This window comes from Corvus kubaryi, unplaced genomic scaffold, assembly GCF_017639235.1.
Source record: "Corvus kubaryi isolate FWS band 111438036 unplaced genomic scaffold, C.kubaryi_AGA036_p1.0 37397, whole genome shotgun sequence".
Lineage (NCBI taxonomy): Eukaryota > Metazoa > Chordata > Aves > Passeriformes > Corvidae > Corvus > Corvus kubaryi.
In genome coordinates this window covers 20,410,458-20,433,194 of record NW_024581136.1, presented here as the reverse complement: position 1 = coordinate 20,433,194, position 22,737 = coordinate 20,410,458, and the positions used below count along the sequence as shown (strand labels likewise).

The following is a 22,737-nucleotide window of genomic DNA, read 5'->3' as shown; positions in this document are numbered from 1 at the left end:
AGTGCACCTCCTCACTTATTCCCTCTCCTTGAATAGTAAAATTCACTATTCAACCCCCCTATTCAAGCAATTTTCCCCTTTTTTCACATAAGTCACTATTTTCTTCAATCCAGCTTCTCTACTCCTGCAATTTTCTTCCATTTCCCCCTAAAATTCACTATTTTCTTCAATCCAGCCCCCCTTACTGATGCAATTTTCCTTTTTTTTCCCCCAATAAACCCTTCGTTTCTATCCCCTAAAATTCACTACTTCCTTCAATCCAATCCCCTTATTCCGCTCCCAACCTTACTGATGCTTCACCTCAGAGATGAGTCCTGCATAAGTTAAGGTCACCTTGTCTTTTTGCCATGGCCTGTTCCCAGTTTTGTGTGCGTGTGTCCCTAAATTATGGTTTTGGGGGTGTATTGTTTTAGATAAGACTGCAGGGAATTGCTTTTTGTGGGTGTAGGAATTGCTTTGGGGATATAGGAATTGCTGTGGAGATACAGGAATTGCTTTGAGGATATAGGAATTGCTTTGGGCAGATGGTCCATGCTGTGCCATAAAGCCGAGTCCCAACAGCGACTGGGTTTTGGAAGAAACAGGAACCCACTGGCGATGGAAAGAAAGGCAGAATGTGGAATTAATCCCGCTGGAACTCCCCAATCTCGCTGCCGTCCTTCCCCGGTTTATTTTTTTTCGTGGCCGTGTGTGCGCTCCAGTGGATCTCACCGGGAGCTGGCGGCACGCGGATGGTTCATCCCCAGGTTGAGCTCGCGCCTCGGGTGTGACACGCAGATGACCCAGCTGGCAGGGCCAGATTTGGGGTGGTAGGGACTAATTGGGGGTGGCAGGGGTGGCTTTGGGGTGTTAGAGCCGAATTTGGGCTGGAAGGGCTGAATTAGGGGTCTCAGGTCCAGGTTTGGGGTGTCAGGGTTAAATTTGGGCTGTCTGGGAGGGCTAGCTTGGGGGGGGCAGGGGTGGTTTTGGGGTGTCAGCACAGAATTTGGGGTGTCAAGGTTTGGCTTTGGTTTGGGATGTCAGGGCCAAATTCGGGACATGAGGGTGGCTTTAGCATGTCAGGGGTGGCTTCGGGGAGGCAGGGCCAAATTTGGGGTGGCAGGGATGAATTTGGGGTGCTGGGGGGGGGGGGGACAGTTTTGGGGTGCCAGGGCCGAAAATGGGATGTCAGAATTTGTCCTTGAGGTGTCAGGGTTTGGCTTTTGGGGTATCGGAGGGCTTTGGGGTGTCAGGGCAGAATTTGGGGTGTCAAGGTTTGGCTTTGGTGCGTCAAGGCCGAATTTGGGATGTCGGGGCCGGCTTTCGGGATGTCAGAAGTGGCTTTGGGGAGCCAGGGGGGCTTTGGCGTTTCAGGGCTGGCTTTGGGGGGGCCAGGGAGGCCTTTGGGGCGAACTGAACACGGGCCCCGCTCGCCTCGCCCCCCTCCCCGCCCTCACCTCAGCCCCCGGACGCGCACGCGCCGTTGCCGCGGTGACGGCGGACGCCGCGGCCACAAAATGGCGGCGGCCGCCGCGCCCCCCCCGCCCCTGACGGGTCCCCCCTCCCGGGACCCCGGCGGGCTCTGAGCCCCGAGCCCCGGCCGCTCCCGGACCCCGGCCGCTCCCGGACCCCGCCGCTCCCGGACCCCGCCGCTCCCGGACCCCGCCGCCGAGCCTGCGGGAGGCCATGGAGCGGCGCGGCCCCGTCCACGCGCTGCCCGAGGAGATCCGCAAGGTACGAGCTGTGGAAATGGCAAACGCCAACATTCGGAGAGCAGCTCCTGCAGCGGTTCAGAGATGCTGCGCAGGCCTGTGAGCACCGGTATATTATCTGTGCGTTTTGGTCCTGGGTGAGGTCGGGTGTTGGGTTTCCTCGCTCTTTGTGCGGTGTAATTACAGTAATTCTATAGGAGCCCTGCAGAGGAGCACCTGAGTCTGTGCCGGTGTTGTCGCTGCAGGTGAGTCTTGGAGAACACCTCGCCCTGTGCCGTGTTGTCACTGCAGGTGAGTCTCAGATTTCCCCTGTTCTGACATGTTTTGCTGCCGGGAGTCTGGAAGGACTGCAGAGCATGACACGTTCCAGAGGAGTATCAACACACAGAGGCATGGAATATTCCCCGTCATCTTCTTCCCTCGTATCTTTGTGTGTTCTTTTGTTTGGGAGACAGATTATTGCCAGTGTAACAGTGCTGCTGTTTATATGGCTCAGTTTAGGAGGAGGCTCCGCTCAAGTGGAACAGGAGTCACTTTTTGTAGCACTATCAGGTTTTCACTCTGGCAGTACAACAGCCAGCTGTCCTCATTCCCCTGTCTGCAGCTCATAATTGACAAGTCATTTAAAGGCTTTGTGTACTCATCCTGGAGAAATTCTCCCTGAATTAGTCCAGGAAATTGTTCAAACAATTTCTGAGAATTCAAGGATGCCTAAGACAGACAAAGAAAGGGAAAAGGAATACTTACCCTTAAGAAAGAGAAAGGGAAGAAGCTGGGATGCTTTCGGACTCATGAGCAGCTGTTTTGGTAGCAGGAAGGATCCCAGTAAGTTTTTTATTTAGCAGTTAGTTTTTTAGGCCCAACAGGGTAAGGTGGCCAGCAAAAATCAGTGTAAGCTTCTCACAGAAACAGTTGTACCAAACTGTTGGATGAGGGAATTCTTCTGGAGCTGGTTACTGCTTAATATTTCCTTTAGTGACTTAAAGCTGCAGTTTGGTGGCACTTGAACCTGTTTCGTGTTTGGATCTGTTCCCGAGCCAGTTCCTGATCCATGTGCTAGGCATATGCTGGCACAAGGAGGGAGCAGCAGCCAGGGCAGGCACAGAAAGGCAGTGACATTCATTCTGCCAGCAGCAGTGTCAGTGTCTGATGGTTATAATGGAGCCAGGATCTTGGATTACAATAAGGAATACACTGGTGCCAGTCAGGGAGGGGTGTGAGCACTCTGGGAACAGCATTAAACTCCATATTCTTAGAAAAAATAAGGCATTTAAAATGAATCCAATGCATTGATAGAAAATCCACAATAACCTCCTAGCAGTGAGGTCTGTAATCAGGCCATAAGCAGAATAATATTAACAAAGGGATGTTACACAGAAGGAGTCTGTTAATGTATTAGTAGTTTTAATAGATCAATAATTGTAATAGGAATCACATGTGAAACTTGGGTCTTCATTGTCCTGCTGTTCAGGGCTGCTGAGGTTTCAGTTCTGAGCTGCAGGCTTTAAAAATAATACTGTGACTGATGGGAATTTAGAAAAGAGCAAAAATAGTAAGGAGCTTAAAAATCGTGTTTCTTAGAGAGGATAATAGAGCTGGGTTTGCTCATTCTGGAAAATATTTGAGGGCACAGTACCTGCTCACAGGTGGAGGGAGATGGTGGTTCCTTTCCAGGTGAAAATGAGTCTTTTCCTCACCTTTCTAGATGTGGTTTGGTTGAATGCTCTGGAACTCTGGAGCAGCTCACCCAGGGAGTTGTGGAATTCTCCCAGTGGGACTGTGGGATCATCTTTTCCCTCAGAGTAGAGGATGGGGCCAGCAATCTCTGGAGATCCCTCCTGGGTACATGTTTAATAAAAACTCTGGTGCAGAAGACACAGAATTTCCAGAGATGTACATGGATAGACTTCTGCTGCTGTCCCATCCTCCGTGTAACACGTGTGAGCTCCAAGGCAACGACAGCCCAGGATTTGGGATGAGAAAGTGTCGGGGTTTTACACATCCTGTGCTGTTGCTCCTCTCCTCCTCAGCTGACTCGTGTTGTAGCTGCAGCATCGTTACAAGATACTACAAGTCATTCTCACAATTTCCTGTCCTTGTATCTCCTGTCTTTCCTGTGCACATGTTCTCAGTCCCTTCCCATTCTCTGCTGCTCAGATTTAATAGCCTCTCTTTTGGAATCTCTCTTTCAGCTCGCTCCTGACACAGCCGAACTTGTGCCAGCTGTGGTTTGCTCTGCCAGACGGAGCACGTGCTCCCAAGATGGGTTTGCAGGCCAAGGGAACACGTGTGTGCAGGGAGCATGTCAGGCACTGTGACTGCGGCCCAGAGTGAGGGATATTCCCGTGCCAGGCGCTGGTTTGGGATGGATGCTGGAGGCTGGGTTGTGGTGCTCACAGGGGATCCAGGAGCTGCCTCACAGGGCAGGGTGCAGAGCTCTCATTGTTCCTCTCCGTGGAGCTTCACCAGCTGCTTATCGAGGCTTTATTTTAAAGGAAGTTTTAGTCTAGAGGGAAGGAGATTTCTTGGCATTTTGTTAAGGGAATGATGGATGGGAAGGGACATTGGTTCTTCATGTTCTGATCAAATTTGCCTCAGAGAATTGTGTAAAAACTTTTACATGTCCCTGCTTTCTTCTCTCTCTCATTCCTTCTGCTCTCACACCCGTTTCACAACAGATTCATTGCAAGATGGGTGCTAAAGGAAAAAACCAAAATCACCAGGTAAATAAAACGTCCACATGTCCGTTATTAAAGTTTATAGTATTCTTTTGTATTTATAATTGCATACTTCTTGGAAACTAATTGTTAGATCAAAATCACTGGCTTTTAATGCCTATTTTTGATGTATTTTTAATGTATTTGTGTAGAGTTTCTGCAATCAAAGCCAGAGAGGTGTCACAGATCCCAGCAGGGTACAGAAGGAGTTAGTGTTTCTTTGACTCCAATGTCATGGATGTATATTTTTGGGGACTTCTGGTTTTGTTGCTTGGTTAATGTTTTATTTTGGTTTAATTTTTCCTCAAGACTTTTATATTTCACCTTGGTAGTTGTTTTTTGCCAGTGGTAGATGAATCTTTTTTTTGTGCCTGTGAACTTATTAAAGTTCTGTGGAAGTGGGGGGAAGTAGAAGGGAAGATGCAGCTCTGCACTGAAGATCTCCCTGAAACAGGAAACAGAACAGCAACAGAATGACCCAAGTCCTCCCAGCAGCAAACAAAGTTATATTTAATTTCATATTTTATTTGGCAAAAAAAATAAGCTTTGTTACCATAAATCATAATATTAATAGGGCCAAGATACCCTTACAGATTAAGAGTTCTCTCACCCCAGGAGCTGAAGAGCTCACGCCAGGCAGGAACTTTGAGGCTGTTCCCCATCAGGACAGAACGTCCTGTGGTGTCTGTCCCCAGAGCATCGTGCACACCACAAGTAGCAAATGGGTGCTCAGCGCCTCTCCCACGTGTGCCATAGATCGGGCACAGTATGGGCTCTTTATGAGCACATCACGTCAGCTGTCGCTTTTCTTGCTCTCTTTGAACCTGGGCTTGGGGTTTTTTACAAAACGTCCTGGAACACACAGTTCCAGCTGTGTTTGGGAGCCCACGAGCCTGTCCCATCCACCAGGACTGGCTGGGCTGGAGTGAACAGCACAACTCTCTGTTTGGGACGTGCAGCATTGCTACCAGCAGGGATTTAAAAGCAGAAATTGCAGTTCGTGCCCTCCAGATAAGCATGGTAGAATGGCAGAGCCCTTTTCAGCATCCTGTTGGCACCTACCTTCTGAATTCTCCTGGAGATGATGTCCCCAGGCTGCTCCAGCGCCCACTGAGGTTTTCAGCACTTGGCTGTAGAATTTGGAATGTTTGGGTGGTGTTGGGGTGTCAGGCTCCAGCTGTGGGAGTGTTCTGAGGGGCTGTGGAGTGCTCTGGGAGTGTGAGAAAATCCTGGAGTGGTTTGGGTTGGAAGGGACCCTAAAGTCCCATGGGCAGGACACCTTCCACTATCGCAGGTGGCTCCAAGCCCCATCCAGCCTGGCCTTGGGCACTTCCAGGGATTGTATCCAGATGGTTCATATTCTCTGCAGTAAGGGAGACTCCACACCCTCTCTAGGCAGTATAGTCAAGCTTTTCTCATTAGACCAGTGCTGTATTCTCCATATCCAAGATTTTCTGACAAAACCAGCGTTGTATTCACTACAATCAAGGTTTTCCACCCTTTCTGCAACCAGTGTCCAAGTGTGCTGCTTGGAGCTGGAATCTCCTCACATCCCACGCAGCAGCATGGGGTTGCAGCCAGGAGGGGCTTCCTGACAGTCACACCTACGGATGCAGAGAGTTAGTCAGGCAAAGGTCTGGTTAACAATGGGCTAAATTATCCTGCATCTGGTGTGTTTTGTCATGAGATGCTTTGTGGCAGCACTCGGGTTGAGTTCTAAGCTGGAGCGTGCTGTGACACGTCCCAAGGAAGCTCGGGAGCTCAGGAAGGGCTGCTGGCCCTGTGCTGGTGTTTGCAGGCTGTGTGAGTGTGAGTGTGAGCAGGGCAGCCCGGGCTGCTGTGAGTCATTGCTCGGCATTCCTCCCGGGCAGCAGTGGGTTCAGCTACCTGAGCTCCCGGTGCTATTTCCTCTCGTGGCACAGGGATTGTCCCATGGCATGTTTTGAATGAAGCAACGTTCTGGGTTTACTCCCAGCCTGGTTCTCCACTGTTCGTGTATTCAAAGCAAGCCCAGGGATTTTTATTTTGCAGCTGTGATTTTATGGGCAGGCAGCAAATAATGATGTGAACAGCATGGCTCAGCAGTACCATCTGTATTGCTTTGGGGTAGATGCTGACTGAAAACTTGGCTCATAATACACTTTGTTTCTTTTAAAAGAAGTGAAGTTTCTACTGAGACTTAAAATCTTCCTTTGACTAAGGCAAATATAAATTTCAATCTGGTAGCTCCTCATTTTGCATATGCAGCAAGAGACTCCCCTTTCTTCCTTGAAAATCAATGGTGTGGTTTGAGTCATGATTTCTTTTTGCGCGGATTGACTGGTGTGTCAGAAGAGGGACAGACAGGATGAGAGACATGAAAATAATGTGGGAGAGGAGTGAAACAAAAAAGAAAGTAAAATTGGGTAATAAGGTAGAATAAGTCAACATACAGAAATAATTTAAGACCACCCAGCTGCAGCATAAGGATTCTTTTTTTTTTTTTTTAACTTTTATGTATTCAGCTACAAGTTTAATTTGGACAAATACAGAGTTTTTTGTTACTTGATCGGTCCTTGCTGGAGCAATCTCAGTCCTGACAGATCCACCAAGGGAGCAAGAGCTGTGGACCAAGGAGCACTGGGTGTTGTGAGGAATTTCTCCACGGACAGGGCTGCCCAGCCCTGGCACAGCTGCCCAGGGCAGTGGTGGGGTCCCCATCCCTGGAGGGATTGAACAGCCCTGTGGATGTGGCACTTGGGGCTGTGGGATGGTGGCACTTGGTGGTCTGGGAGGGCTTTTCCAACCTGAACAATTTTAGGGTTCTGTGAGGAGTGATCCATGCTCTGGATGCTGCAATACCAGAGCCCTGCCAAATGAGAGAGGAGCTCATTCTTTTTTAACAGGAATTAGTCTCTCCATCGTGGGGTGTTTGCGGGTGGAATGTGAAATTCCAGAGGAGAAGGGTAGTGGTGCACGAGCTGACACACCCTGGAGTTATTTGGTCAAGTTCAAGTGGTACAAATTCCTGTCTCATCATTCAAAAGGCTAAAAATGGTCCAGACCACCTTTTTTTTTTTTTTTCTTTTTTCCCTTATAACTTATGCTCTGCAGATGGAACTGAGTCAGACAGATGTCATTCGAGTGATTATCCCTCTTGGCTCAGCCCTCCCCTTGCCTTGGTAGCTAAAGAAATCTTTGTAACCAGGGGATAATATTTTCTTCCAAAACCAGCTGCAGAGTGGAAACTGCTCCCCCAGATGCTTTACAGCATCTGTGCATCACAACTGTAGCTCAAAGCCTTATGGATAAATATCTTCCCAGTTCAAGCATTTTGTTCTCAGCAAAATTGGTTTTTTAATTCCTAATTGATTTTTTCTGTTCACTGCTTCTCCTCAGTGCTCAGGGCGTGCAAGTCCCCTTTCTACTCAGAGCTCTGTTTCCTTTTCTGTTCCTTCCAAACTGTTTTTCCCCTCATTTTTTTCTGCTTTGAAGTTAAGATGACAACAGTTTTTTTATCAAATGGAAACAGTGAAATACGGAATGTGAAACCATGAACTTGTATTTAACACACATCCTTAGTGGTTACTCAGCAATGTCATTGTTCCAGAAAAGGTAATTTGTAAGCATAAGAACTGATGGCAGTTCGTTTCCTACAGACTTTTGTGTAATGGTTGGTCAACGTTGGTGTCTAAGAGACAAGGTCTAATGGGGCTTTTCTCCTGGAAAGACCATTTATTCATAAGGCTGCCAGAGGGCAGGGCTGGATGGGATATTGGGCAGGAATTGTTCCCTGGGAGGGTGGGCAGGCCCTGGCACAGGGTGCCCAGAGCAGCTGGGGCTGCCCCTGGATCCCTGGCAGTGCCCAAGGCCAGGCTGGACATTGGGGCTGGGAGCAGCCTGGGACGGTGGGAGGTGTCCCTGCCATGGCAGGGGTGGCACTGGATAGGGTTTGATGTCCCTTCAACCCAAACCCTTCTGTGATTCCATGAGAGAGGAACCTTGGATTTAGGGTGGGAGGTCAGGTCAGTGCCTCCCTTACCCTATTCACTTTCAGCTGGACCCTGTTGATTTTCCAGGTACATTGGATAGATGTACTGGGTTTAAATTAATCATGGTTGGCATCACTCAACATGTGCCAAATCCATTCCTGGTGGCAGGGAACTGTTCCATACATTAAGATGGATATTTGGAAGCTGTTCAATCTGTACACTTATTGCAGTGCTTGCAGGGTAATTATTTATGTGCAGAGCAAGGTCCTGATTTAGACAGAATTTCCTATTCTGTGATTTTTTGACTTCATAGCAAATACTGTAAAAATCCAACCTGATCTGAAATCCCCCCAGATGTTCTTTTCTCCTGAGGAATGGATGGGAAGGAGAGCAGGACCCACTTCCAACTGAGCCCAGACAGAGAATATTTATTGTTCTATGACTTCATTTATTTTGAAAATCAGTAACAAAACTGACTTTGAAAACTAAGAAGTTTTGGTACTTGCACAAACCGTTTTCAGTTCAGGCCCCTGATGATTCTATCTTGTTTTTGATTGGAGAAGCCAGTGAAAGTTCTGAGCTGTTTGTGTGAGCAGCAGCAGTGGCTGTGCTGCACAGAGCACTGTGTCCTCTCTGTGATAAGAACCCCTCCTGTGCTCCCTGCACAGCTCATTTTGTCCTTTTCAATGCAGTCATTTCAGTGCTTTGGAACTTCTGGGTACTTATCCTGAATAACAGTTTCAGGTTTCCAAGCACAGACTGCAATTGCCAGGAAAAATAAACTTGCATTTTCAGCTCCTTCAGAGCAACTGTAACCAGGGGGGTTTTAAAGTGGGGCAACACTAAGAAATGGGGAAATAAAGCTTGTCCAGGGCATCCTGAAACACCATTTATATCAAGATATATTTAAAGTGCTAAAGGTTGTTGTATGAGTCTTTAATTTACAATTTTTGAAAGCTCTGTTCTTTCCTCTGGGTAGGATTTCTTTCTGTTTACCACAGTGTCTCAAAATGTCTTTTTTTTTTTCTTGTTCTGTAAAACAAGGTTTCTTAATTGGACTTAAACTGTTTGAGCAGGTGCTTGCGTGTTCCCTGCTTCAAGGTTAATAATTGGATCACTTGGAAAAGTCTGTTTCCCAATTTGATAAATGGCCTTTCTATTGGATCTGTGTTACATGCTCTGTGTTTTTTAATCTGTCCTGAGTCCTTCATGCCTGGCGAAGGGGTGACATGTTCCACAGCACCCCAGTGCCATGGACCCCACATCAGCATCAGTCATGAATTATTTCTGTAGAGATTGCTGGATTACATCACCTTATTCACTCTCCCTCAGCTTGCCTGCTTCGCTTGGATATGAGTTGTCAGAAACCCACAGAAATAACATTTTTCTGGCACAGGCAATCTCAGATTCATTAATGAAATAACTTGATAAAACACAGCATTTCATTTTCAATGAATACATCAAACCTAACTCAGAAGTACTTTAGCATTTCAGTGGGAGTTCCCACATATCAAATTGCCAGAGTTGATGTATCTTGAAAGTTGCCAGTAGGGGAAGGTGCTGCTATAGCCGGGGTTCATTTTGCTAATGCGGATTTTTGTCTTTATTTGTTAAAGCAACAACATCATCTGATCTTAAATGTTCCAAGGCAGTAAATGGTTTAAATTGTTTGGATTTGTTATTATTTCTTAGTGTCACTGAGGGTTTTTTAGTTGGACTTGTTTCTTACAATCTGAAGCATTTTCTCTCTTTGTAGATGCCCCGGGAGCAGACAGTGTGCAAATACTGCGGAGTCAGCTACCTGACACTCCACGAGTTTAAGGTGATGGAAGACAAAGTAAAAGCAATGGAGAAGGAGATTAAAGTTTATAAAGGAAGTCTAGAACGGGAGCAAAGGCTTCAGGTAGAATTGCAGGCTCTTCACCATGACCTTGAGCGCTGTCGAGCTGAGAGCGAATCCAAAACAGAAAGGTCAGAGCACATCATCTCCTCTGGTGATCCTCTCCTCTGTGTGGTAGGGAATTTCAGCCCAAAGCAGCTTAAAATACAAATAACATTTGTCTTTCTTTTCTCAGATGGCCCATATACACTGTAATACTTGATTTAAATCATCTTTATAGTATCCTTTGGAAGCAGGTTTAGAATTCCTGCGTAGTTTAGATGCAATCAACATATTGAAGGTGAAGGAAGGGCCAGAAGGTACTCAGAGGGATTTCCCCTGCACACACTCTCAAAGGGAAATGATAAATATTTCATCTTATCATCTTGTAATAAAACTGTAACATTCCAAGTGAAATGCCACAGGACTGGGAGTTCCACAGTTCTGAAATTTGGGGTTTCTCTCTCCCAGTAAGAATTCCCAGTGATCCCTGGGAAGCTCAGGGTTCACTCTCTGCGGGCTGGTACAGAATGCTAAAGCAATGAGGAACCGTTTGGGTACTGCTTGGGGCATTTTGCTTCAGAAACAGGAGGTTTCAAATCCTTACAGCTGGGAAGGCCCCAGTTAACGGGGCAGTTTTGTACCTTAAGAATTCCAGTAATGAACGACACATCTCAGAGCCACGTTTGAATTTTCAGGGCACAATTAGAACCTTCGAGTGTGTTCTTTCAGCTCATACTTACAGGGTTTGTGTCCTTTTCCATCCTCATATTTTGGAATCTATTGTTATGGTCCAGTAACTGATTACAGTAGGGCTATAAACAGTTGATGTTTATCATTAACGAGTAAAAGATACTTTAGAAAAATGCCATTTGCTCAAGTTTGCTACTGATGGATCGAGGCCAGAAACTTCTGGGTAATTTCTTGCTCATCTGACTCAAACTGCCAGAAGTTTTTTGTAAGAATGAGTTTCTAATTTTAATTATCAGCTCAGTTTGATTTTTGGGATCCCCAGGAGAGGTGTTCCTTGTGTGACTGACTCACGCCAAGTGATCTAGAGCTGAAGGTGCTCTTGAGATTGGACTGAAATGCTTTGGAAACCTGCTTTTTTTTGGAGAATCATTCAAACACTGCTAAACATTTACTTTGTTAATATATTTAGTTAGGCTTTTGCTTGCTAATATTACTAATAAAAGATTCATTTTAGAGCACAAGTTCCCACAAAAGTGAACAAAATGCATTTATCTTGTAAATTACTCATAATGTTTCTTGCAATATCTTTTTCATTAAAATTTAACACCTTCCACCCTCTCCTTCCCAATATTTAATATTTTCTGTGGTTTAATATCTATTTTTAAAGAGTGTGTTTGCTCCTTGTCCCTTTAATGACCCTGGGTGGCAGCTCTGGTGGCAGAATCCAGTGTGTGAGCAAATGCACTGACAGCACCTTCTTCTTGTTGAGGATCATTTGCCAGAGCTAAACTTTAAATTTTCATTGAGCCGACTTTTTGTAGTAAAGCTGGAACAGTTCATAAAATTTTTATCTCTGCACTTTTCCCCCCAAGGCTCCGCTTGATTTAAAAGCTGCTGAAATCAAGTGGAATACTTGCAGTAGGCTTCAGTTCCAGCCATAAATCAACCATTGTGCCTTGTTAAGTAACTTGTCTGACTATTCCTTATCTCCTCCTTGCTGTCCTGGGCCTCTCTGACTACCTTGTGCTTTGGCATAAACTATTCAACATCCAGGGTCTGGCCAGGCTGACAAATCACTGCTCCCAGAAGCCAAACATGCCTTTTTCTTACTTTTATCTCTGCCAGACAAAGGGACTGACTCTCTCTTATCAGTTGCAGACTGTTTCGGTTTTCTGCTCCCTCTAGGTTCAAGTAATCCTATTTGTACCTGTGGTTAACCTTGAAAGCCACCTGGGACTTTACCCATCCTCTCCTTTGGGATCCTGGCAGGAGAAGGGGAATTAACTGCACTGATTGCACTCAGCTGTTCAACCTGATTCTGTGTTAAAATCACTTCAGTCGTGATAAGTAATTGAATTATTATTAATTTAATTAGCAAAGTTCTTGCCACGTCCAGTATAGGAAATGGAAAGTAGGTGTAAATGCCAGAGATGTCCTCAAGTGCCACATCCACACATATCTTGGGCACTGCCAGGGGTGGTGACTTCATCACTTTCTGAAGTGAAAATGAGCAGCTCCTGGCTGTGAAATGAAAATGAGCAGCTCCTGGCTCTGGGCAGCTCCCAAAGTTTCATGGAAGTGAAAATACTGTGGTGGAGCTTTTTTTGGACAGTGTGTTCCAGGCTCCTCAGTGCATCCTGTCCTTGCTGCCAGTGCTCCTCCATCCCACAGGGGTCCTGTGCCAGGGAGTGCAAGGGTTATTTCTTGTGATTATTTCTTGTGGTGTGAAACAACACGGGAGTGGCTCCTCATTGCTTTGGGACAATGAGGGCGTTTGCAGCTCCTGCTGGATTTCCTCGTGCTATTCTTCTCCTGTCAGCACTGGGAGTGAACGTGTCCTAACCCACCTCCCACGATTCCTCCTGTATTCCCCAGGAACACGTGCTGGATGCAGGGATGGGCTGTGAACTGTAGGACAGGGGATGAGATCGCTGTGTTCCCACCATTCTCTAAATGCCAGCCCTTAATGATCCATTGAACTTTTCCTTTTTGCTAAAAAGCCTCAAAATAACGTGTTTATTCCCCTTCCTTCTGATGGTGACAGTGAAGTGCAACTTTCTTGCCTTTTCCACCGGTTCTCTTGTGTGTGACTGACCAGGACATGCTGAAAATATCCCTTTAATGTCAGCTCTGGAATGGAAAGAGGAAGAAAATGTATCTCTCCTTATTTACCAGTTTCTTTTTAAGCCAAAAGATCTTCAAATACTGCCCATTCTAAAACAAGAATGGAAAATGAGCATCTGGCTTTCCCTGATTCCCAGAGTCTGGATTTGTTATTGGTCAGTGATAAATCACTGCTTTTTTCCTCATCTGCAAACACAGATTTGAATTCCTGTAGCTGTTAAGGGGATGGACATTTCCTTGTGAGTGGCAACACTTCTGCTCCTAACCACAATCCAACAGATTTTATTCTCTCCCCTCCTGCCCTCCACCTCCTGGAAATTTGCAGGTAGCAATGGGTAAAATTTCCTAAAAATGTAATGCCAGAAATGTCTTAATTTTTTTTTTTTGTGTTCCAGTGATCACAATTGAGCCCCAAAATCTTGCTTTTTAATCCCCAGATGTTCAGTTCTGATTTTGTCAGAGCTCTGCAGACCCAGGTTTCTTAACCAGACTAATATTTTTTTAAATGTGCATTTTGATGCTGATCTATGTGATAACAGTAACTAATGCACTGTCATAGTTTGGTTTAATTTTTATATATATTTTTAGTATGAATCAATCTCATTCCCTTCTGCTGCTTAAAATTGAAGCCAAGGCTGATGTAGAGCTTCTGTGAGCCTTTGGTTTTGTAAAATACTTGTCTATTCAAATATTATTTATTTACTTGTGGCAATGAGTCACCAGTAGACAAATAGATCATTTTCTCTGCGTGAACAGTAAGTGTTGAAAGCTTAAGCAGGGGCTGGTTTAAACAGTTGCTTGTCACTGGAGTTGTATTTTTGGGGCTGGAAGGCTGCTTTAGGATGGTTATCTACAGAAAACAGCTGGGGCTGATGTGCTGTGTGGGATTCTTCCCTCACATGTACCACAGGAAGGGAATTGGATTCAGCTCTTTTATTCCCGTGCAGTTCCATTCATTTCCTGACAATTACGGCAGTAAGTGCTGAACTGTTGAAAGAGCAGTGTTTAAACTGTGTTTATTTACACTGTGGGAGCTGTGCCTGAAAAACAAACCGGTGCTGTAATGAAAAGTTCCCAAGGTAAATGTTAGAGGCGAAGAACGCCGTGAGGGGATGGTTCTGGAGGTGTTTGCTGTGCCTGAGGCCAGGGAGAGGACTGGGAAAGCTGAAACCAAAGTTGGAGGCTGATTATTGATGCAAACAATTCTGATTATTGTATTTACATCTATAGGATAAAAACCCTAACAGTGGAACTTAAAACCAAGCAGGAGGAGATGAAAACCGTGAAAGCTGATCTGCAGTATTTCCAGGAGGAGAAGGAAGCTGCCTACAAGCAGTCACAGGTCCTCAGGTGAGAACCCAAAAAGAAATGCTGATGTTGGAAATGCTCTATTTCTTACATATATATTGTTTATAAAGATTCACCAGAAACCTGGGCATTTAAACATGATTACTCTGATTTCTCAATGAAAAATGATTGTACAATTTCCTGTCCAGTTTTCTTCATTTATGCATAAAAGCTCTAAACATTTAGATGGTGAAACTTATTATACATACATTCAATACACAGCACCTTTCAAACACTAAATTATTGTAACCCAATGCAGTATAAATTATCAGAGAATGGGAAAGGAGTTGTCAAGCTTTGTCTAATTCTCAAGTTTTATTTATAAAATAATTTATAAATATATGTTGGGGTCCCTCCCCTGCCATGTAGCCTGGGAGATACCATGAATCTGTCGATATATACTTCGTTTTCCATGGGACTCCTGGTTTGAAATATACTTGTTGCAGTAATCCCCGCTGCAACAAATATACATCTGGTGTTTTTTCTCTCTTGCAGAAATACCTTGGAACACCACTGCTCCACTCTGAACAAGGCTGTCTCACTGTTCCCTTTCATTAGAAGTGAATTAGACGGTGTTAAAGAGGTCATCTCCACCAACCTGGAGAACTTTGCTGCCATGAAGGAAGAAATTTCTCTGCAAATAAAAGCCATGAGCAAAGAAGCTCTGACAGGTAAAGCATCTTGCAACCATTTTGGGCAAGAGAAAATAGGATACTCCAGGGTGATGGTCCAGCATCCTGCTGGGAGCTGCTGGAGTGTCCTGCAGTGCTGCCTCCCAAACTGGACAGGCTGCACCCCTTCCCTTGGCCAGGGAGCCACGAGCAAACCCACACCCAACATCAGCAACTACTCCCCCCTGCCATTTCTGAGTAAGAACAAACTTTGCCAGATACAGCCTTCCTTATCTGAGGGGTCTCTGGGCCTGGAGGGGGCATGGAGCAGCCCCTGGGTGGGGATCATTCCCTTGGCCCCCAGCCTGCTTCCTGCTCCAACAAGGGCAGCCTTCAGGGAAAGGGGAGCTGGGAGCGAGGCACAACCGAGGGCTTGTTCAGGAGAGGTCGTGCCCGGCCTCAGGCTGAAACTCAGACTGATCCTTGAATGCCACTTGTGCTGTGCCTCAGCTGAGATTGGTTTCACTCAAGAGAGTGTGCAGTGGTGCAGTTACAGACTGCAACATCCAGAGCTTCCCCACTGGCCCTGTGCCTACTTCTACAGCTTTACAGGCCTTTAGACATATTCCCTTCCTTGTAGTTGTTCAGTGTGGATGAGTGGATGAGCTGCTGTTTCATAGAATCACAAAATCACAGAATATCCTGAGTTGGAGGGGATCCACAAGCATCAAGTCCAGCTCCCGGCCATGCACAGGACACCCCAAAGATCCCACTGTTGACCAAATTAACCTCTGGGGATCGGTTTGGTCAGGGTTATCTGGCAGTAAAGAAGGAGGTGAGCTGATGTCATGCTTTCCTTCCTTGGAGAAGGGCTTTGAGGGCAGGGTGGGGGATGTGCATCTCCCACCTCCCTCTGTCCCTGTGAGTTCCGGTGCAAATCCACAGCTCCAGTGAAACCTGTGTGCAGGGAGCAGCTCAGGAATCCCAGAGCTGTCTGACACAACAGCTGCCCGGTGGGACATGAGCAGGGAATTTTCAATGATTGCTTTGTTCCCACTGGAAGGACTCCGGGGGCAGCTGTGCCTGGAGTGGCACGAACCCACTGAGGCAGCACCAGCAGGGAGCTGGGGGCCCTGGGCCCCAAAGGGCTCCTGCCTGCTGGAGATGAGTGTGACCAGAACATCCCTCCCTGATATTCACTCTTTGTGAGACCAGTGGATTGAAGTGTCAATTGAAGGTTCATGTGTCCTGAGGATTCCCCTCTTCCTGGGCTCACTCCCTGTCTGCTTCTGGCTGAAGAGAATGGCAGCACATGTCCCTGCAGGCATCTTCAGCATCAGAGGGACGCACACATTTCAAAGCTTCTTTTCTGGAGTATTCCTTGTTCTGTTTGCTGTAGTACTCCAAATACACAGAGCACCTGTATGGATGCAGGAGTGGAGCCTTTCTTACACAGGCTGTGTATCCCTCATCCAACATATCCCACTTCAGACTAGTGCCACACCAGGAATATCACATCCATCCTCAAATCCAGCTTTCTAAATCAGAACAATTTAGCCCCACTTACTTTTGTTGGCCTGTGAATGCCAGTTAAAAGCTTTCATGTTCTGTTGTATTGCTTTTTCATTATTAACATAAAATAGCAACAGTCTACACGGATTTGTTTTGCCTCCTCAGAAATACCCAAATTGAACCAAAGATTGGCAAAATCCCAGCGGGAGAACGAGTGTCTCCAGGAGAAGGTCAAACACCTCACTGGAGTGGCTGACACAGTCGAGCTGAAAACTCAACAGCTCCAAACTTCCCTTCAGCAGGTGAACGAGCTCCAGAGCCGGTGCCGTGAGCTACAGAAGGAAACTCTGGGTAAGAGAAGTTTTTATCCTTTCTAGCAAAAAATCCGAGGAAAAAAATGCAGAAAAAAATGTTTTTAAAAGCACCAAAGTGGTGGTTGTTAGTGTGAAAAGACTCAATAGGCCTGAATAAAAGGTGGGTGTTGTGCAGTCAGAAGGAGGGACTGTCATTCCAGGGAGTCTGGAACCCTGCTGGCAGCACCAGGCAGCTGGCAGGGAGGGCACATGAAGGAAAAGAGGAAAGTGATGAAGGTGGTGGAATACAATCCTGCTGTGAATTGTCCATCTTAGGTAGAACATCAGGGACAAGGCTCTGAGGGTAAAATTCAAAGAATTTGTCTCATTTTGAGGGCAGGACCAGGAAGGACTTCTGGCTCTCAGAACAGGACTCAAAAGCAGGCTAGGCCCTTTTCTCTGAGAGTCACTGAACAGGAGACTCTCTAATGATCCACCCTTGATTGTGTCTCAGGAAGCAGAGAATGCTCTTGAAAAGGGTGAGAGCAGTGACAGCACTTGAAATGATATCCTGGGAGCTCTGTGCAGAGAATAACTCACTACAGAAGGGTTATTTGTACTGGTATCTCTTGGATCTCTTTTTCCTTGCGCTCACAGCCCTGGCTCAGAGGTCTTTTAAGACCCTGGGAACACGTTTGAGGTTGTGCTGTTCAGGCATGGTTTGGAGTCCCCAGGCTGGCACAGCAATCCCCATCTGCCTTGTGCTGAGTGTGGGCACACATGGAAAGGAGCAGCAGGTCACAGTGGTGGGCATGGTGGGGGAACTTCACTGGTCCTCCAGAACCAGTGAGAACAGCAGATGTGAGATCCCATCCACCAAGTTACCAACCCCTGGTGCTGAGGATGTGCACTGTTATCTATTCTTATATTGTAATAATATAATAATATCTTATATATTAATATCGAATTGGTTTATTTTTATAACAATACTGCCAAAGAGCTCCAGCAAAGACATCTTCTGTCTTTGTAGAAATAATAAGAAGCAGTGGACATAAAATCTCATCAGATGATCTCTCACACTGAAATAAGTGAGTTAGCATCGTAACATCAAACAGTTGTATTGTTATATTTATGCTGATACAAAAGCTGCCCTTGGCTCGAGTTCCCTTTTCCCCTCTGTTTACTCCAGAGGTTCCTGCAAACAGTGAGTTCTGGGTTTGTTCATGAACATGGCAAGCAAACACTTTCATTTTCAGCTTTGCCCCCCTTTAACTCCATGCAGAATTGCCTTGTTCTTCTCTTAAAAGAGAAGTTTTTGCATTCTCTATTTTATTTTGGTTTTTTGAGATTATTCAATGTGTTCTACATTTTTGGGGGGCCTGCATGTATTTTTGGCCTCCTGGATCTTCTCAAAACCTGCATTTGCTTCCCTAAATTGGCATGTTGCATCAGCCCATCACAACTAATTATCACAGAATCCTGGCATGGTTTGGGTTGGGAGGGACCTTAAAGCTCATCCATTCCCACCCCCTGCCATGGGCAGGGACACCTTCCACTATCCCAGGTTGAAAATTTGCAGTGAAATATAAAATAACAGAGATTTTATGGAGAAAACACAGCTAAAACATCATGTATGGCATTCATACAGAATATTAAGACCCTGCAAAATCTTAATGATGAGTAAAAATACCATCTAAGCTGGTTGATGTTTTATGTGAGACATTTTTAAATGTATTAATAAAAACGTGGCAGTCACTTGCTAATAAATCAGTTATTAAGAAGCAGTAAAACGTTTGATTTGGGTATCCAGAAGGAGGTTTCAAGGCAGGAAAGCTGCTGGCTCAGGCATTTGGATTCTACCCTTCCTGAATGGATCAGTAAAACACAAATCCAGGAGGATTTGAAGGGGTCTGGCTCTCGGGAACACGTTGCTGGAGATAAAAATGGTTCTCTTTGAAATACCAAACATGATTTTGCTCATGAAACAAGCATTAAATATGAAATTAGTTTCCCATTGAGTTAAAATAAATGAGTGGGAACAAACATCTTCCTGGAAATCAGTCCCAGGGAGTGGATTTGCACTGTCCAAAGTCAGGGTGTAGGAAATCAGCCATGTCCAGAGTGTCCATGCTTTGGGGGGAGCTTGGGGGTTTGCTTTATTTCGCTTTTTTCCCTCCCACAAACTACTCCAACATCCCTCTTTGGTACTGAAACAGTTTGACACTCCAGCAACAATAAAAACTACCAGGATTTGTGATTTCTGTGTCTTTAAAGGATTTTCCTTTCTGTAACCAGTATTTTGAGGATTTTTCTGTTGCATATTTCTCACAGAATTGTAAAGTTGGGATTATTTCCCATCATAGCAGGCATTTGCAAGAGCAGGAACCAAGCAGTTGTTTCTCCTGTTGCTTTTTGTTCTCGTGCTTGGTGTGACTCTCTGAAGATTCCCTTTGTAGGGGATTTGTGGGATCAGTTTGATTGCTGGGTTCAAGCCACTTTTCAGCCTCATGGGGCATCACCCAGTTAGAGGGAGGTGACAGGTCTGGACAAATGCTCAACACAGGGCGAGGTCTGCAGCATAATTGTCTAATCAAACAGACTCCCCAGATTAAAAATCAATAATGGTGATAATGTGTCTGTTCTTAGTGCTGGGAGCAGCAGGGCTGCAGTAGCACATGCTCCTAAAAGATTTCTGCTTTCATTTTATTACCAGCCAAATCCTTTACTTAATCACAGATAAAGAATCATTTTTCTTCCCCAAGTCCTTGTGGTTTTTCTTTAGCCCATCACAGCTCTGGCCTTGCTCTGGGCGGGTTGAAATTGCTGGTGATGCTCACGAAATCTGAATTTTCAGTCTTTTGCTGCTCCTGCTCCATAGGCTACTTCAGCCCCTAAACAGAAACTTCGTGGTGTGCTGCCATAGTGAGGCTGATGGGAGATGATGGAGGCAGCTGGAGGAGCTGGGGGGCTGGAGAGGGGAATGTTAGCACTCCTCATGGAAAGGAGGTGTTTTCATCTCCTGAAGTGTATTTAGTGGCACTTTAAAGACCACTTGGAAGAGCTTTGAAAATGCAAAGGGGGAATAGTTTCCTGCAGTTTTAGGTAGGCTGCAGTTCGAACAGCCCCTGTTCATGCTACAAGTGCTGTTGAAATGTATTTTTTTATGAATTCCAGCTGTGGTGGGAAGGCTTGGAAGGGTGAGAGCTGGGGAATGCAGGGCTGCTGTTGGAGCAGAGTGTGACGAGGCAATGGCTCATTAGTGCTTTTCAGCAGGCTCAGTGCAGGAGGAGGCACAAGAATGGATGGAAAACAGTCCCAGTTCCCTGCCACGAGGGGTTGGGATCAGGCTGCTTCGGAGTGTGACTTAGAGAAGGTCCACACTTTGCTTCTGGAGGAAAAGCAGGAAGTCAGGTTCTCCTGTGGAGCCAGGCTGGGAAAAGGGAAGGCTCCAGGGAGAGCTCAGAGCCCCCTCCAGGGCCTAAAGGGACTCCAGGAGAGCTGCAGAGGGACTGGGGACAAGGCATGGAGGGACAGGACACAGGGAATGGCTTCCCAGTGCCAGAGGGCAGGGCTGGATGGGAGATTGGGCAGGAATTGTTCCCTGGGAGCGTGGGCAGGCCCTGGCACAGGGTGCCCAGAGCAGCTGGGGCTGCCCCTGGATCCCTGGCAGTGCCCAAGGCCAGGCTGGACATTGGGGCTTGGAGCAGCCTGGGACAGTGGGAGGTGTCCCTGCCATGGCAGGGGTGGCACTGGGTGGGCTTTGAGGTCCCTTCCAACCCAAACCATAATTCCCATAATTCTATGTTAAAGGACATGTCTTTATTGTATTTTGTTTTGTCTGCTTGGCCTAAACACTGAGGGTAAAAAATTGTCTCCAAGGAAAATTAAGGTCAGAATCTCTTTTTTTTTTCCTGTTCAGTTTTCCCAGCCAATAAGTAAGGACAGTATTTCAAATTAATTTTAATGTGTAGGAGAAGCAGGTCAGTAGGAATTTTGACATACCCCAAATAGCTTGGCTTCAAAAAGGCAGGAATACAGGCAGAAAAATTCAGGCTTTAGACCCAATCCTTTGATGCTGGAGTGTGAACTCTGGCCATGGGTGAGCAAATCCAATCCTTCTGAATGCAGGAGTGCTTGTAATGTGTCACTGGGGGACTGGGAGGGGAGCAGGCTTTGCCAAGATAACATTTGTTCCCTTCTTTAAAGATTTTTTAAGGTCTTGGAGATTGTCATGTTTGCATGGTTGCAGTTGTTGGTTTATTCTGTTGAGGGCACTGAGGCTGCCCTTGATTTGTGTCACTCAAAACTATTTAGAATCTGGTCCCTTTTTCTGCTTTTTCTCTGCTGGTTTTCTCTATGAAAGTAAAAGAATTGAGCAGAGGGCCAGAAAGCCCAGCCTGGCAGTGGTCAGCAACATGTGCTGGGGGAGATAAGCCCCAGTCCCTCCTTTCCTGGCACATCCTCCTGGTTCCTGGCAGCTTTCAGTGATTTGGACACTTCCTGATGGCACTGGTGAGGTCTCCAGAAGGATGTAAATCTGGAGTCCATCCCTGGGCTCCTTCCAGACTTTTGTGAGTCACAAATAAAAAGAAGGACTTTCTTGTACAGACAAAAAAAAAATATCTTAGAGAACACAGTACATGAAATATTATAAATACAAATAATTAGTTCTGTTCTGTGCAGGGACTTCGGGTGTTACTTCACTTCTTTGGTCTCCTTAGAAACACGTGGTGAGGCCACGTTTTCCTGCTCTGACACAGTAATTTTTCATGGATGTATTTCATATTTCTCACAGATTGTCTGCTATGCTCTTTAAATAAATGTACTGGAAACTGTGTTAAGTGTACATCTGAATTTGGGCTGGCAATAATGTTCTGAGAAAAATGAAATATTTTTGCCCCTTTTGACACAGCTCATTGGCCAAACTCAGGGTCCATACAAGGGGTGTTATTTAGTAGGTTTTAAATAATTGCTGCAACCCCCTGTTGCCCAGAATACCACAGAAATCCAGCAAGAGGGGCTGGGTTCCAGTCTGCCTTGGCCAGGGATCTGTGAGCTCTCTATTCCACTTCCTTGACCATCTTCCAGGTTTGAGCTTCCAATATTTTCCAGGCTGATCCTTGATGGCTGAGAGAGGACCCAAAAGCCTGGGAGTGCCTAGAGCCGAGAGGAAGGTGGAGGATCCAAACCCTCCTGGGAGATGGCAGATGGCTTTGAGCCTCAGGCAGTGTCCCAGGCCAGGCTGGACATTGGGGCTTGGAGCAGCCTGGGACCCTGCCCATGACAAGGGTGGCACTGCAGAGGCTTTAAGGACCCTCCCAACCCAAACCAGTTTGGAATCCTGTGACACTGGGAAGAGGTTTTCAGCAGAGGTTGGTGCAGCGTTGGTGAGCTGGAGTCCCTGCAGCCTTGGGGCTGAATTAAACCCCAGGTAACCCAGTCTGGTTTGGGCAGAAGGATCAGCTTTGCACCCCAGGGGTCCCTTCCAGCCACCCTCTGTGAAACCATGCCTGATTTGGCATGACAATTTCATAAAGCCCAATGAAATAAAACGTGTTTTCATCTGTGAGTTGTGCAGCGTGCTGCTGTCCCAGAGCAGTGGGGGCTGTGGGCAGCATGGGCAGCCCTGGGCCTGCCCTGCCAGCAGGGCCCGGAATGGTGACTCACAGCTGCTCCTGCTCACACCAAAACCCTGCCAGCTTCCCCCAGACCACGCTGAAAGAAAGGGAAAATGAAACTGCTCCCTGTGCCGCTCTCTGCGTGCTGCAGGGATGTGGGTGCCACCAGCAGATCCTCTTGTTTGCAGTGCCCAGCCGGGCAGTGAGGCACAGGCTCGACTCCTGACCCTGGGAGCAGGTGGGGTTTGCAGCCCTGCATTTATCTGTGATCTTGGGGGCAG

At 46.3% G+C, this 22,737-nt stretch overlaps 1 protein-coding gene across 9 annotated transcripts in view; it reads left to right on the top strand.

The window, feature by feature from the left end:
* The first annotated feature begins 1,482 nt into the window (after positions 1-1,482).
* The window catches only part of LEKR1 (leucine, glutamate and lysine rich 1), a 35,723-nt gene continuing 14,468 nt past the window's right edge, over positions 1,483-22,737 (top strand). The window contains exons 1-6 of one of the 9 annotated variants that reach the window (XM_042042235.1): positions 1,483-1,713; positions 4,370-4,414; positions 10,136-10,350; positions 14,306-14,425; positions 14,918-15,093; positions 16,711-16,896. In XM_042042235.1, coding sequence (XP_041898169.1) covers positions 1,666-1,713; positions 4,370-4,414; positions 10,136-10,350; positions 14,306-14,425; positions 14,918-15,093; positions 16,711-16,896 — 790 coding nt within the window. In that variant the 5' untranslated portion in view covers positions 1,483-1,665. Of the gene's footprint in view, positions 1,714-1,743; positions 1,801-1,820; positions 4,415-10,135; positions 10,351-12,483; positions 13,401-14,305; positions 14,426-14,917; positions 15,094-16,710; positions 16,897-22,737 lie in introns of those variants that run through there. The other 8 variants (XM_042042228.1, XM_042042232.1, XM_042042229.1 and 5 more) reach the window with 8 other exon arrangements.